Source organism: Mirounga leonina, unplaced genomic scaffold, assembly GCF_011800145.1.
Source record: "Mirounga leonina isolate KUSES-001 unplaced genomic scaffold, KU_Mleo_1.0 Mir_101595, whole genome shotgun sequence".
Classification (NCBI taxonomy): Eukaryota; Metazoa; Chordata; class Mammalia; order Carnivora; family Phocidae; genus Mirounga; species Mirounga leonina.
In genome coordinates this window covers 5875248-5891882 of record NW_023270158.1, presented here as the reverse complement: position 1 = coordinate 5891882, position 16635 = coordinate 5875248, and the positions used below count along the sequence as shown (strand labels likewise).

General features: G+C 35.9%; 1 protein-coding gene across 6 annotated transcripts in view; it reads left to right on the top strand.

The window, feature by feature from the left end:
• RPS6KA3 (ribosomal protein S6 kinase A3) overlaps positions 1-16635 on the top strand; it is a 113126-nt gene that overhangs the window by 72171 nt on the left and 24320 nt on the right. For all 6 annotated transcript variants that reach the window (XM_035000562.1, XM_035000558.1, XM_035000570.1 and 3 more), the window contains 9 exons: positions 562-642; positions 1482-1561; positions 2164-2270; positions 6600-6637; positions 6843-6985; positions 7163-7233; positions 16020-16108; positions 16314-16378; positions 16456-16558. In XM_035000562.1, coding sequence (XP_034856453.1) covers positions 562-642; positions 1482-1561; positions 2164-2270; positions 6600-6637; positions 6843-6985; positions 7163-7233; positions 16020-16108; positions 16314-16378; positions 16456-16558 — 777 coding nt within the window. The remainder of the gene's footprint in view (positions 1-561; positions 643-1481; positions 1562-2163; positions 2271-6599; positions 6638-6842; positions 6986-7162; positions 7234-16019; positions 16109-16313; positions 16379-16455; positions 16559-16635) is intronic.

The window sequence follows — 16635 nt, the reverse complement described above, 5'->3', positions numbered from 1 at the left end:
TTTGGTCATTTTTCATAACTTTGATTAAAATACTTATAAATTTGGGGCACCTGAGTGGCTCAGTCGTTAAGCGTCTGCCTTCGGCTCAGGTCATGATCCCAGGGTCCTGGGATCGAGCCCCACATCAGGCTCCCTGCTCCCCGGGAAGCCTGCTTCTCCCTCTCCCACTCCCCCTGCTTGTTGTGTTCCCTCTCTTGCTGTGTCTCTCTCTCAAATAAATAAATAAAAAATCTTAAAAAAAAATAAAATAAAATACTTGTAAATTTAATGTTAAAGCCAACATCTGATTCAACATCTGATATGTTCTCTGGTTTTTTTTAACCTAAAGCACAGATTTTATAAATATAAACAAAATTTGTATAATTTAATAAAAAAATATTAATTTTGAAAATTCAAGAGTAATAGTTTTATTTGTACATATAAATAATTTTATTGGTATGTATAAAAATATGAATTCACATTTTAGCATAATTTTATTTAAAATAGGCACCAAAGAGATTTTGTTTTAAAGACTGTCTCTGAAAGCTATTGTAGTACAGCCATATGTACAATATTTTGTAGTTCGAGATCGTGTTCGGACAAAAATGGAGCGTGATATCTTGGTAGAAGTTAATCATCCTTTTATTGTCAAGTTGCATTATGGTAAGTTATGAACCAGTTGCAGCCTCATCCCTCCACTTGATCCCCCACTCCCTGAGTGCATTCAGATATATTAATGTATATAAATATTTACTTGTGTATATTTATATGTGTTTAACAGATAAAGTCATGGAAATTAAGCCATTACTTCTTAAACTTTAAAAGCCTTTATTGCATTTATACTTATGTTTCTGAGTAGTAGCCATAGGAATAGGTAATAATAATCATTGTTTTCATAATAATTCATAATAAATCATAATAATTGTTTTTTATTATAATAATTAATAACAGTGTACCAGCATTTTATAGTCCATATGTGTTAGCCCAACTTTTCCTAAAAATAAGACAGAACCCTAATGTCAACATCCTGAAGCTTTTATCACCTTTCTTTTCCCCAAAGGTGTATGTACTTTTTCTCAGTGGGTAAAGTTTTCTCAGTGGGTAAAATACCCTTAATATGTGTAATTAAAGCTAGCCAACCCACATTTTTCCTGCACTTAAGTGACATGGTTCTTGTATTTTGTTTCCTGGTTAAGTAACCATGTTGGGAATTTTTCTTATTGATCACATGTTTTAAAACTACTATATTCCTGGGAGACTATTGCCTGAAGAAAATGCAACAAATGTTCTAGTGGTTCCATGATGAGAAACACTGCCTTTAACATTTCCACATGGAAACTAGGAGCAATCAGTGGTTATCTTCTCAGTAAAAATCAGTTTAGATCTATGATATAATCATTAATTTGCTTAAAAATAATATTTATTTGTGAATCAGTTGACCTAATGTAAGCCAAAAAAATAAACTCTGGTGGTTAAACAGAAATTTTCATTTCTTCATTCAGCTTTTCAAACTGAAGGGAAGTTGTATCTTATTTTGGATTTTCTCAGGGGAGGAGATTTGTTTACACGCTTATCCAAAGAGGTATGTAATTAATCTCTATTTTTAATCTATCTATACGCATCCTATTTTAACTAAAGCTTTGTTATATTTCAATATTATGTTTATCGTATTTTCTGTAGTGGTACAAGAGTCTTACATTAAGGAATTAGAGCCAAAAAGAGTTCTTTTCCTACCTTTTGAAGTTATTCTGAAAGTAGGACTTTAAATTGATAAACTGTCTTTGTCTTTTGTCCTGCTTCTTTTAGTTACAATTTTTCAGAAGCAATAATATATCAAGATATCCTTAAACAATTAGTAGTGGAAATTCAGTATGCATTTAAAAGATCGTTTTTCATTTTTAAGATGTTACTGTGGTAGGCCAACAATGGCACAATCTGAATATAGATGTTACTTAACAATATGTAAAATTATTTCCCCCACACTGCACATTTAGCATTTAGAAAGTGATTAGTTGACTGATTCGATCATTTTTGCAAGTTCCTTTCATTAGTAAATTGTCGATAAAACTACATGTGATTAGCATATTTATAACTTTTTGAATATTTAAACTCTAGGATGGATTTTAAATAAAAACTACAGACACAGAAAGAGAATAAGACAGAAAAATTATTATTTTATTTTAGGTGATGTTCACAGAAGAAGATGTCAAATTCTACTTGGCTGAACTTGCACTTGCTTTAGACCATCTACATAGCCTGGGAATAATCTATAGAGACTTAAAACCAGAAAAGTAAGGAATCATGCTACTAAGTTGAATACAATGTTATATAATTATTTAGGAGGTAATAAAAAATAAAATTACTTCGTAGAACTACCACAAGAATTACATTAGAGTGCCTGTGCTTCACATTTCTGCTAATACTGTGTAATCTCATACTTTTAAAAATCTGCCAATCATAATATCTGTTATTGTTACCTTGTCTTCATTTGCATTTTTTTTTAATGAGGTTGAAATCCATGTTCATATGTTTATTGGCAATTTGTATTTTTGTGATTTTTCTGTTCATGGCCTTCATTCATTTATCTTGGAATATTTTTTTCCCATTGTTTTGTAAGGGACCTTTAGAAATTAAGAATTTAACCATTTGACATATATTGCAAATAGCTTTTTTAGTTTGTCTTTTAATTTTAACTTATTCTGGGGCGCCTGGGTGGCTCAGTCAGTTAAACGACTGCCTTCAGCTCAGGTCATGATCCTGGAGTCCCGGGATCGAGTCCCGCATCGGGCTCCCTGCTCAGCAGGGAGTCTGCTTCTCCCTCTGACCCTTCCCCCTCTCATGTGCTCTCTCTCTCTCTCATTCTCACTGTCTCTCAAATAAATAAAAATCTTTAAAAATTTTTTTAACTTACTCTATTTTTACCTACACAAGTATTTTTTTCTCTGTCAGATATACCAATCTTTTGTGATCTCTTCCATGACTTTTATTCTTTTTTTTTTTTTTTTTTTTTTTTTTTAAAGATTTTTTATTTATTTATTTGAGACAGAGAGAATGAGAGAGACAGAGAGCACATGAGAGGGGGGAGGGTCAGAGGGAGAAGCAGGCTCCCTGCCGAGCAGGGAGCCCGATGCGGGACTCGATCCCGGGACTCCAGAATCATGACCTGAGCCGAAGGCAGTCGCTCAACCAACTGAGCCACCCAGGCGCCCCCATGACTTTTATTCTTAAAAAACTTTTCCAATCCCATAATCAGATACTTTTCTTCTTATTTTATGGTTTCTTTTTTTACTTTTAACTCCGTCTGGAAATTTTTTGGTATGAAGGATAGCATAGAGCTAATGCTTTCCTTCAAATACCATTTATTGAATTTTTTTTTTTTTTTAGAGAGGGGGAGAGAGAGCATGCATGAGCAGGGGGGGCAGAGGGAGAGAGAGAATCTTAAGCAGGCTCCACATCCAGCATGGAGCCTGATGTGGGGCTCAGTCTCACAACCCTGAGGTCATGACCTGAGCCCCTGAAAATTTTCTTCTCCACATCATCTCAAATTTTTAGTGTGAGTTGAGCAAATTTCCCATTGTTTTTGTAGTAGCAAGTATCAAGAAGCTAATATTTGAGGCGCCTGGGCGGCTCAGTTGGTTAAGTGTTCAACTCTTGATTTCGGCTCAGGTCATGATCTCAGGGTTGTGACATGGAGCCCTTTATCAGGCTCTGTGCTGGGCATGGAGCCTGCTTAAGATTTTCTCTCTCCTTCTCCTCTGCCCCTCCCCCCATTCACGCTCACACGCGCGCTCTCTCTGTCTCTCTCAAATAAATAAATAAATCTTTTTAAAAAAGAATTTGGATATTACTTACATTAAAATGTTACATATGGGGTGCCTGGGTGGCTCAGTCGGTTAAGCGTCAGCCTTTGGCTCAGGTCATGTTCCCAGGGTCCTGGGATCAAGCCCTGCATAGGGCTCTCCCTGCTCAGTGGGGAGCCTTCTTCTCCCTCTCCCTCTCCCTCTGCCCACGTTCCCCTTGCTTGTGCTCGCACACTCTCTCTCTGTCAAATAAATAAATAAAATCTTTAAAAAAATAATAAAAAAAAATGTTACATGCAAAATTTAAATTATATATTACAAAAGGAAACAGGAAATGATCCTTTGGAATCCTATTACATGATCATTTAGAAATTATACTTTCACATTTTACTTTTGTTTTTCATACATTTTGGTTTTGGATAAGTTTCATATGGCTCCGTTGTTATTCCTCAGATAATTATTAAGTTTTTCTCATCATTTTCCTGATTTCCAACTGTCAAGACACAAAATATAATTCCCAGTGAGAATAAATATTCAAGCATATAGTCCTTAGAAGAAAAAAATTACTATAAACATAAGCTTAAACATTCATAATAAAAATGTGTTAGTGTTTTATGTCATTTAGTTGAATGTATTTATTGTAAACATTGGATTAGCATTGGTCATAAAATTATGTATACAGCATGGGCCCTTCTTAAAGTCGAATAAGATCAAATATAAGTAAGAAGTGAGATTTTTCACAAAGATGCCTACATGACGCCAGTAATTGAAATAACATTTAGTTCTTAAATAATTCAAGTATATACCATCATATAGAACATGGAAGAAATCCCAATTTTTAGACCAGTTGTTTTATGCACTATAAGGGGTTTTCCACATTCTTTTAAACCAGAACTCTGTTATAATAAATATGGCTGAAAATTATTAGTAGTAGTTGAAAGGAAACTTTGCCTATTGAGAGTAATACAGTTGGCTTTTTCTTTCAAAGATAAAGGATGGGCATGATTATCTTAAAAAAAATCCATTTGCTATAGAAGGCATAAGTAATGTTCTTTTAGCTATGTTCTCTTTTTTTCTCAAAATTATGAAGAGTAATTTGAAGTTTTAGAATTGTCTTTCATGCATTTATTAGACAGAAGGGAGGATGATTTCCACCATACCTAATAATTCCCTTTATATTCCGTAAATGGTTGGTCTGCTTTGTAATCAAGCATAATTAAGATTTGTATTTTTTTCATAAGTCCCTTACGAAGAAGACATGAAAAATAAGTCCCTACTGAATTATCCTCAGTGGTAAACTTTATTGTAATCCTATTTGAATTGATGTAGAAAGGTTGGTAAGTATTTCTGACATAGTAAAATTTTATATAGCAAAATTTGGCTTTCACATTTTTTTTAGTTAGAATTAAAAGTAAGGAAATGCTTATGTTATGAAATGGTTTTGAATATAAGTGAAGCAGTTTATTACTTGGCCTTTCAAGTCAGTATACTAAAATACCTATCCAGAAATAGAATTATTGGCCTATAGCCTAGTACTTATCCCTTCCTATAACTTGTTAATTAATGACATTATTCTCCACTCAAGTATCTCCTAAAGCCAGAAACCTGAGTATCTTCTCCATTTGTTCTTTATCATGATCCATATCTAAGAGCTCACTAAATACCCTTTACTTTCCCCTCTAAATTGTTCTATGAAAATGCAGATCTGATGATCTCTACCTTTCATGCATATAAACTTTTTATGATCTTCAGTGCCCTTGAGAAGCCCAAACTATTTGGAATGCCTTATTGACTTTTTGTAGACTGGCCCCATGCATTCAACATACGTTTCTTATTTGTCTCTACTCTGCCAGGCATTAAGCTACAAGATGAATAAGGTCAAACCTAGAAGCTCAGAGTTTACTGAGAAAGAGAGAAAACATTGGAGAATGTATACAGTGAAGGGATGGGTCAGTGAAAAACAAGGAGTATAAGGAGGTTGTGTTAAGGAGAGGATTGGAGGGCACCTGGGTGGCTCAGTTGGTTAAGCGACTGCCTTCGGCTTGGGTCATGATCCTGGAGTCCCAGGATTGAGTCCCACATTGGGCTCCCTGCTCGGCAGGGAGTCTGCTTATCCCTCTGACCCCACCCTCTCTTGTGCTCTCTCTCTCACTCTCTCTGTCTCTCTCTCAAGTAAATAAATAAAATAAAATCTTAAAAAAAAAAAAAAGAGGATTGGATAGGGGGTGCCTGGGTGGCTCAGTTGGTTAAGTGTTCGACTATTGATTTCAGCTCAGGTCATGATCTCAGGGTTGTGAGATCAAGCCCCGCGTCCAGCATCGAGCCTACTTAAGATTCTCTCTCCCTTTCCCTCTCCCTGTCCCCTGCTCTAAAAAAAAGAAAAAGAGGATTGGATGGAGAAACTAGGAAAGAATGATTGAGTCAGATGCCCAAAAAATGACCAAGAAAATGACAACTTTTATGCAATTGACTTAAATATGTGGACCCTCTGTCTATTGTGCAAGCGCTAGGGATTTTAGTTAGGCCAACTCTGCAGAAAGGCATTGGAAAGAGCAACTAGAAATTAGAGTATAGGTTTTGGTTCTTTTCCTAATAGTTTTCAGGTGCCCTTAATACACATTTATAAGGCTTTGCCTTTGGGTTTTGTTATATATATGTGTCCCAAACATTTTTCTCCCTTTTTACCTTTCCCCTATTCACAGTCTAAAACAATATTTTAGAACAAATGTGGTGATCTGGTGCTTAACACCATAGTTTCAGTTCCAGGTTCTATAAATATCTAGTGGTTTGAAAAGATTTTCTGACTTTGTTTTCTTTCAGCATACTTCTTGATGAAGAAGGTCACATCAAGTTAACAGGTAAAAATCCTCATTTTATTAAAATATTCTCTTCTACATAATTTCTTTTGAGGTTGATTGTGGTACAAATATTGAGTAACACATTGCCTTGAAAACTAGGATTAGAATTTTTTAATAATAAATGTAAATATTAGAACTCAAAGCTTAAACTTTAAATGTGGAAATTATTGTAGGATATTTATGAATTTTATATTTATTTTGGCAGATTTTGGCCTAAGTAAAGAGTCTATTGACCATGAAAAGAAGGCATATTCCTTCTGTGGAACTGTGGAATACATGGCTCCCGAAGTAGTTAATCGTCGAGGTCATACTCAGAGTGCAGATTGGTGGTCTTTTGGTGTGTTAATGGTAAGGATTGGGGTGTTTTTTTGAGTTTAGTAATATGGTAGAACTATAAATCACTTGTTATTATATAGCAATTTTACAAGATTTGGTTTGAATTAAGATGATGCTTTTTTACTTTCTGGCCTTGAGATTTTGTACTTATTAACTAATATACCTCTGATGATATTGCCTTTTTTGTAGTTTGAAATGCTCACTGGTACACTACCTTTCCAAGGAAAAGACCGAAAAGAAACAATGACTATGATTCTTAAGTAAGTACTCCCTAATGGATATGTTTTGATGAGATTTAAAAATAAATGCTTCAAACTAAAATATGAAATTTTATTCATCGATATTAGGATGTTAATATTAATGTGTTTCAAATATGAACAAGCCCCGTAGATTTAGAGTACTCATGTTATTTTTTTTCCTGGCCACACAAATGTTGGAGCCTTTGGCCTTTATTCATGCCCACCACCAAGTACGGCCAGAGACAAGGCCCCTGCCCCAAGCAGAAATACCCAGGCATCCAGGGTTCTGGGTTACATCTCCAAAGGAGTACTCATATAATCCTCATGTTAATGTTAAAATATTGAAAGCTTCACCTTTGAGATTTGGAATATGAGAAGGACATCCATTATTCCACTTCCGTTCACATTGTCCTGGAGATACTAGCAAGTACAGTAAGACCAGGAAAAGAAGTAAGGTTTAAGGTTTAAAAAGAAAGAAGTAGGGCGCCTGGGTGGCTCAGTTGGTTAAGCGACTGCCTTCGGCTCAGGTCATGATCCCAGGGTCCTGGGATCGAGTCCCACATCGGGCTCCCTGTTCGGCAGGAAGCCTGCTTCTCCCTCTCCCACTCCCCCTGCTTGTGTTCCTGCTCTCGCTGTCTCTGTCTCTGTCAAATAAATAAATAAAATCTTTAAAAAAAAAAAAGAAGTAAAATTGTCATTGTTATATAACAAGATTGTGTCCATAGAAAATCCAAATCTTCATATACATTCTTGGAATTAATAAGAGTTTAGCAAAGTTGTTGGATCAAAGGTCAATAAATAAAATCTATTTCATATCTATATACTAACAACAGAAAATGGAATTTTTTAAAAAGATAGTCTTTACAATACTATAAAAAACTCAAATAACTAGGGCTAAATCTAGCAAAAGTTATACAAAAACTCTATGCAAAAAACTAGGAAATTTTATTTAAAGAAAATTTAAAAGGCCAAAATAACCTGGAAGGTTGTACCATATTCGCATTGTGACAGACACAGTATTGTAAAGATGTGGGTTTGTATAGATGAGCATTTTCCAATAGAAATGTGATGTGAGCCACATACTTAATTTTAAATTTTTTAGTAGCAACATTTAAAAAGTAAAAAAATATTAATTGTAACATATTTTATTTAACTCAATATATACAAGATATTATCATTTCAACATATAATCAACATTAGAAAATGATTCATGACATATGATACATTTTTTTCATACTTATTTGAAACTCAGTGTGCATTTTATATTTTTTCCAGGGTGCATTTTACACTTACAATTTGGGCTAACCGTATTTCAAGTGCTCAGTGGCTGTTTGTTGCTAGTAGCTACCATATTGGACAGCATAACTATAGCCTTAATGCAGATGGAATTTAAATTTTAAGAAGTTTTTTGTACGAAACTTGATAAACTGATTCTAATATATAGTACAAAGGACCAAGAATAGCTAAAACGCTCCCAAAGAAATCAAGATAGGAAGAATTGCTTTACCAAGTATCCAGTCTTACTCTAAATTTAATTAAGACAAAATGTCATTGAAAGAAGTATAGAAAATATACTTGTGCAATAAAATAGAGAGCCAGGTAACAGAACTGTATATATATAGACATTTGATTTATGACCATTGGAAATTGCAGAACAGTAGGGAAGTAACAGCCTTTTTAAACAAATCATGCTAGAAAAATCATATATAAAAAGATAAAACAATCCCTACCTCATGCCACACACAAAAATCATTTCCAAGTATATTACAGATATACATATATTTTAGTATATGTGCTGCCAAAGTAAGCATACAAATATATATATATTTACATATATATGCAAATAGGCAAAAATAGGTAAAATATATGTAAAAAGGCAAAAAAAAAAGCTTCTATAAGAGTATAGGAGGTGGGCACCTAGGTGGCTCAGTCGTTAAGCGTCTGCCTTCGGCACAGGTCATGATCCCAGGGTCCTGGGATCGAGCCCCACATTGGGCTCCCTGCTCTGCGGGAAGCCTGCTTCTCCCTCTCCCACTCCCCCTGCTTGTGTTCCCTCTCTGGCTGTCTCTCTCTCTCTGTCAAATAAATTAAAAAAAAAAAAAGTATAGGAGGTTATTTTCATGATCTTTGGGTGGAAGTATAGTCTTCAGCTACAAAAAGCACTAGCCATAAAAGAAAAGACTGATAAATTATTATTACATTAAAACTGATTAACTCCTCATCAAAAGATTCCATTGAGAGAGTAGAAGAAAACATTTGAGACACATAACCAGCAAAGGGCTTGTATCCAGAATATATCAAGAACTCCAGTCAATCAATAAGAAAAAGACAGCCCAATAGAAACATGAGTAAGAGATGCAGGGACTTCACAGAAGAGGATATTTAATGGCCAATAAATAGTTGCTCACCCTCACTAATCAGAAAATACAATGAGCTACAACTGCATACCCACCAGAATGGCTACCAATAAAAAGACTGACAATATAAAGTGCTGACAGGATGTGGAGCAGTGGCAACTTTTATCTATAGCTGGAAGGAATATAAATACTCTTATAACCACTTTGGAAAGCAGTTTTTGACATTATCTTCTAAAGCCAAATATATGTATACCCTCATCCAGTAATCCCATTCATAGGCATGCACTCAGTTTACATGCATCAAGGTACTTGCACATCAAGAAACTAGAACAAAGACGTTCATAGCAGCATTATTTGTAATAGCCAAAAAGTGGAAAATGGATCACTAGCAGTAGAGTGGATTCATAAATTATGATATATTCATACATGAGATACAGCAGGGGTTGACAAACAATCTGTAAATATTTTAGGCTTTGCAAGCCAATACACACTGTGTCTGTCACATATTCTTATTGTTTATTGTTTGTTTCCAACACTTTAAAAATGTAAAAACCTGGGCGCCTGGGTGGCTCAGTCAGTTAAACCTCCAACTCTTGATTTCAGCTCAGGTCATGATCTCAGGGTCATGGGATCAAGCCCCATGTCAGACTCCGCCCTCAGCACAGAGTCTGCTTGTCCCTCTCCCTTTGTTCTTCTCTGCCACTTGTACTCACTCTCTCTCTCAAATAAAATCCTTAAAAAAATGTAAAAACCATTCTTAGCTTGAAAGCCATACAAAAAGAGACTGAGGCCTTTGGCCCAGGGGTACAGTGTGCCATACAGCAAAGACAATGAACAAACCACAGTTATATGCAGGTACTTGGGTAAATCACGTAAGAATGCTGAGCAGACAGATACAAAAGAATAAATAACTATATGATTCTATTTATAAAGTTTTTTTGTTTTTTCTTTCCAAAGATTTTAGTTATTTACTTAAGAGAGAGTGAGAGAGAGCATGAGCCGGGGGCAAGGAGAGGGAGAAGCAGGCTCCCTGCAGAGCTGGGAGCCCGATGGAGGGCTCTATGCGGGGCTCGATCCCAGGGCCCCAGGATCATGACCTGAGCCGAAGGCAGACGCTTAACCAACTGAGCCACCCAGGCGCCCCTCTATAAAGTTTTAAAGCAGACAAACTAAAGCACAGTTTTTAAGGTCCATATTTAGATGGCAACAGCCAAGGCAAAATAAGAAAAGTGGTTACATTGAATGAGGGGTTACAGTGTTATATTTCTTGGCCACATGACTTTGTGGTAAATCAGTGAACTATACTTTGGTGATGTTGGGGTTGTGCAGGGTTGGTTTGTTTTGCACGTTATTTTATTCTCCACAATAAAAAAGGTAAAAAAATATTTGCTGTATAAATTAATGTTCCTAAACCTTCATTACTCCATCGATTCTGGCCCCTTCCTTTCAGCTAACAAATATACTCTAGTGTCGGGAAAACAAAAACAAAAAACCTCTCTTTGACCTGGCTTCCTTTCAACTTTCTGCCCATCTTTCTGCATCCTTTCATCACAAAGCCTCTTTAAAGAATAGTCTGTGCTTTCTGTTACCATTTCTTGGATGCTTTTATTCCACAGCCTGTTGATCATTCATTCCCACCACTCTCCTGAAACTCCTCTTATTATGGTCAGCAGTGATCTGGTTGCTTAAACCAGTGGCAGGTTGTTAGAAAGGTGACTCTCCGCACCATTTGTTCACACAATTCATTCAACAGATGATTGAGTTCTTGCTGCATTTACATAGGATGCAATGTGAACAAGACGGACAGGATCTTCTCCAGTCTCACAGAGCTTGCATTCTAGTCGGGGAGACAAGGAATTAATATTTTAAAAAATGAATATAATAATATCAGATAGTAATAGGAGCAATAGGCATAATAAACCAGATTATTCTTGAAGTGTGAGGGAAGGGGCAGGGGCAGAAGCCATTTTAGAGGAGACAGTTAAGAAAGGTGTTTCTGGGAGTATTTGACACTGTTGGCCACTTTCTTCCCATTTAGATCTTCCTACTCGCATCTGCTTCTCCTGCCTCCCTAACAGTTCCTCTTTTGATCTCCTGCTTGACCATTCCTTCTCTGCCTGCTTTTCTCTGTTTAGTTACGAAAAACTTCTAATGTAATTCACAAAAATAGAATTAATACAGTGAACACATATATCAGTCATGCAGATTCAACAGACATCAAGATTTTGCCACATTTGCTTCATCTCTTTCTTCACTGAAATATTTTAAGCATTCCAGACATGCCATTTCTCACCTACTGCAGTTTGCATCGCTAGAAAATATGGATGTTTTCTTACATAACCACACCTAGCAAGACACTGCTAAGGTATCCACTAATACCAATTCTTAACCAGACTTTTCAGATTTTCTCCAGAACTGTGTCTTTATAGTCCCAAATCACATCTGAACATTTCATTTGGTTGTATTTCTCAAGCTTCTGTTTTTCCAGAACACTCTACCTTGTTTTTCCCTACCATTTACTTGTAGAAGAAACCAAGACAGTTTTATAGAATTCCACTTTCAGAATTTATCTTGTCAAAAAGACAACCTCTCAGTATATGAAACAAAAAGCATAAAGCCAATCCTATTGCTTACTATAGTAAGGGAGAGTGATGCTGATCTAATAGTGTCTAAGCAGCATAGACCACTCTTCTTAACATAGGGTTTGGGGGAAGGGTGGAGTTCAAGAATTGGCAGATTTTCAGGGCCATAAGTGGGTTGACATCATCTCTAAGAGTGGTTACTTGGGTGGGACTGTTGTTGATCACTTGGCACTCAGGTGTGGTTGTTGGAATTAGTCCACTCTTGTTTGGCTGATTTTCACAGATGAAGAGCAGTTATTGATTGGTTGGTTTGGAAAAAAACAAAAACAAACAAACAGTTTACCTAGGCAGGTTGTTTTTGATCAATTGAATGAGTTTAAAGCCAGTTCTTGTGGCTCTCTTGTTAACATGGTTACACAATTAGTCTTTTCCTAGGAGTGATGAAATTGTTTTATTCTCCTTGTAATATTGTTTAACTTGTCCCTTTATTGCATTTCTGGTTAAGTTTTTTTGGGCAAGATTATTTCATAGCTCATGCTGCACCCTATTGCATCACATCAGAAGGCTTAGAACACCTGGTTGTCCCACTTTAAGTGATGAGTTCTATAGTTACAGCTGATTCCTCTATTACAAAGTTCCCTGGCAGGCTTTCATCTAGTGGTTTCAACCATTGGTAATCATTACTTGAAACATTTTATTAGGAATTCAAAAATCGTGATTTTCTATTACTTTTATTCCTTCTTTATTTATTAGCTGGTATTTTCCAAAACACTGAACTTTCTCTAATCAACTAGGGCTCTTTAGTTACCTTGAAATAAGGCTCAAACAAGAAAGTCAGAATAAATACTTGATTCTTAATTATTTCCAATTGCCAGAGCCCTGATTACCTCCAGTGGGGATGGTGTCCAGTGAGTTGGGTTTTATGTTAGTTTTTTCTTTTTCTTATTTTACTAAAATGAATCTATGGGATTTAATAATCAGTGTGATTCAGCATTTACAAACAGTTGCATTCATTATTTTTAATGCTCAAATTGTTCTTTTTCTGACCACTCTTTAAATGTTCTTGTACCCCAGGGTTTCATCTCTGATATGCTTTTCTTCCCTTCTGTGCTCATTTTCCTGGCTAACTTCAGTCTTTCCTATAACTACTGTCAGCATTTTAATTACTCTCAAATCACTCTTTCTTTAACTTAACCAGGCATCAGACCTATATTTGCATTTACTCACCTGCATGGCTCTCTGAAAAAGTGATATGTATGACTTAACATTTTTAAACTAAATTTATCTGTTTGCTGTTCTTTTTTCTTGTTGTATTTTCAATTAGCCTCATTTCTAAGCACCCTGCTTCCCAAGCCAGAAACCTAAAAATCATTCTTGATTTCTTCCCCTCTCTTGCACATGTAGGTATTGACCAAATTTGCTCTCAGAAATATTTCATTGTCCCAGGCTTTCCTTTACATTGCACTGCTTACAGTTCTTAGACCATGGTGGTTTCCTACCTACACTACTGAGTCAAGCTTCGAAGTAGAATGCCTACAACTACCACCACTTCCCACTCCAGGTCAATCTATACTACCTTTGGAGTTACCTTGTTGAAAATAAATTTGGTCTTGTTAGACCACTGTTTAAAGACCTCTGCTAGGGTGCCTGGGTGGCTCAGTTGGTTAAGTGACTGCCTTCGGCTCAGGTCATGATCCTGGAGTCCCGGGATCGAGTCCCGCATCGGGCTCCTTGCTCAGCAAGGAGTCTGCTTCTCCCTCTGACCCTCCCCCCCTCATGCTTTCTCTCTCAAATAAATAAATAAAATCTTAAATAAATAAATAAATAAATAAATAAAATAAAGACCTCTGCTATATCCTTATTACCTAATATGGCAGTATTTTCCCAGATTTGTTCAACAGAATCCTAATTCTATAAGATGTGAATAGGTATGCTCTGAAAAAGATGTACTGGAAGCAAATGTTTAGAAAAATACTGATTACTTTAGATTTCTCAGCCTTTTATATGCAGTGTATTTTATTCTGTGTCTCCAACAGGGGGTATAATAGATACATTCCACAAATTTATTAGATCATGAAGTATTTTGTTGTTGTTGCTGAGTGTCTAGAGAATTTAAAGTTATTTAGTAAAATGTTGGGGGAACACTGGCCAAGTGAATAAATTCTCAACCTTTAAACTGCATTTAAGGCCTTTCAGTCTCTCATGTTAAATTAGATGATCCCCTGCTGTTCCCTTAGCAGTCTTTCTATATGTCCTTCTGAATTTGCCTCTTCACATATTAGGGTTATCCTTGGGTTATCCATCTCTGTCTTCCCCACTAACTGGAGGGGGCTATCTTCATCTCTATATCCTCAGCACTAAGGAATATCTGGCACGTAGTAGCTCAGTAACAACTCACTGAATAATAAATGGATCTATTTCTGAAGTAGAAATTTCTCTGCTAGCCATTTCTCCAGCTTTGTTACTATTTTCATACTTAGAGGATCATTAGTTCCTTAGTTTATAAGTTAGAAAAAAAGAATAAAATTATATATTAGAGCTGAAACTGACCTTCAAGCTCATTCAAGCTGGTGGGTTTCAGACTGTGTGCTGTAGACTCTTAGGTGTTCCACAGACCCTTTTCCCACCAGCTCCTCTTCCTTGTAGGACTATTAAAGGGAATGGGAGGAAAACATAGGCATATGTAGCACATGTTCTTTTAGCAGTTTTAAATAGTGGATTTCTTAAATTTCTTTTGAAAAAAGGTTCCAAGGCTCCAGTTGGGGAGCCATTGATCTGACGGTTAGTCCCCTTGCTTATAAAGAAGTGGTAACAGACCGAAGGGAATTGTCTTTTCCCAAAGGTCACAAAGTTCTTAGTAACAGTGCCAGAACTAAAACTCAGATGATCTTACTCTCACAACAGTGCTTGTTGCAAAATTTATAAAAACGGAAAAGTTTGTTAGAAGATTATGGACTAGGGGGCCAGGGTGGCTCAGTCAGTTAAGTGTCTGTCTTCGGCTCAGGTATTGATCCTGAGATCCTGGGATCGAGCCCCACATCGGGCTCCCTGCTCAGCAGGTAGTCTGCTTCTCCCTACCCCTCTACCCCTCTCCCTGCTTGTAGTCTGTCACTCTCTCTCTCTCTGTCAAATAAATAAATAGAATCTTTAAAAAAAATTATGGACTAAAATTCTATTAAGTGTTCACACAAAAAAACTATACACAAATGTTCATAGCATCTTTATTTGTAGTAACCCAAAATTGGACACAATCCAGATGCCCTTCAACAGGTAAACAGATAAACTGGTACACCCACACCGTGGAATACTAATCAACAACTTGGATGAATCTCAAGGGAATTTATGCTGAGTAAAAAAAAGATTGCACACTTTATGATTATACTTACATAACATTCTTAAAATGACAAAATTATAGAAATGTAGAATAGATTTGTGATTGCCAGAGGTTAAGAATTAGAGAGGGAAGGAGGCAGGTATGGTTATAAAGGGACAACGTGAGGTATGCTGGTGGTAATGAACTGTTCAGCATCTTTACTGTGGTGGTGGATACAGGAACCTATACATATGGTAAAATGGCATAGAACTAAATTTAAACACACAATGAGTGCAGTTAAAACTGGAGACATCTGAAGGAGATCAGTGGATTGTATCAATGTCAGTATTCTGGTTGTGATAGTGTACTATAGTTTTTTAAGATGTGATCATTGGGGAAAACTGGGTAAAAGGTACACAGGATCTGTCTCTATTATTTCTTACAACGTAGTATAAATCCACAATTATCTCAAAATAAAAAAAGATTAAAAATTTTAAAATAAAATTACAGATACCTCCAAAAAATAAAATGTTATTGTGTGGATTTATTATTTAGAGCCAAACTTGGGATGCCACAGTTTTTGAGTCCTGAAGCCCAGAGTCTTTTACGAATGCTTTTCAAACGAAATCCTGCAAACAGATTAGGTAAAATTTGTAATTAATTTGTTTCTTTTGTGTGTTTGTTGGTCTTTGGGGTTTTTTGATGGGCGGAGGTGGATATTTGTTTTTGTTGTGGAATTATGACATAGTAGGACAAACATTAAAAGCAAAGACTAAATAAATTATATATTCCTCCTTGAAATAAAATTACCATTTAATCAAAAATTTTAAACCATTTAATTTTTGATAGGTGCAGGACCAGATGGAGTTGAGGAAATTAAAAGACATTCATTTTTCTCAACAATAGACTGGAATGTGAGTATAAAATGAAAATTTGTTTGAATTTTTTTTTGTAATTAATGCATGTCTAAGTCTCTCTTTTTTCCCACCAGAAACTGTACAGAAGAGAAATTCATCCACCTTTTAAACCTGCAACTGGCAGGCCTGAAGATACGTTCTATTTTGATCCTGAGTTTACTGCAAAAACTCCCAAAGGTAAGGAGAAAATGTAAAAACCTAAATGTAACGTATATACGTATGACTCTTAATGCTATCCTCATATCTCCCCGTCA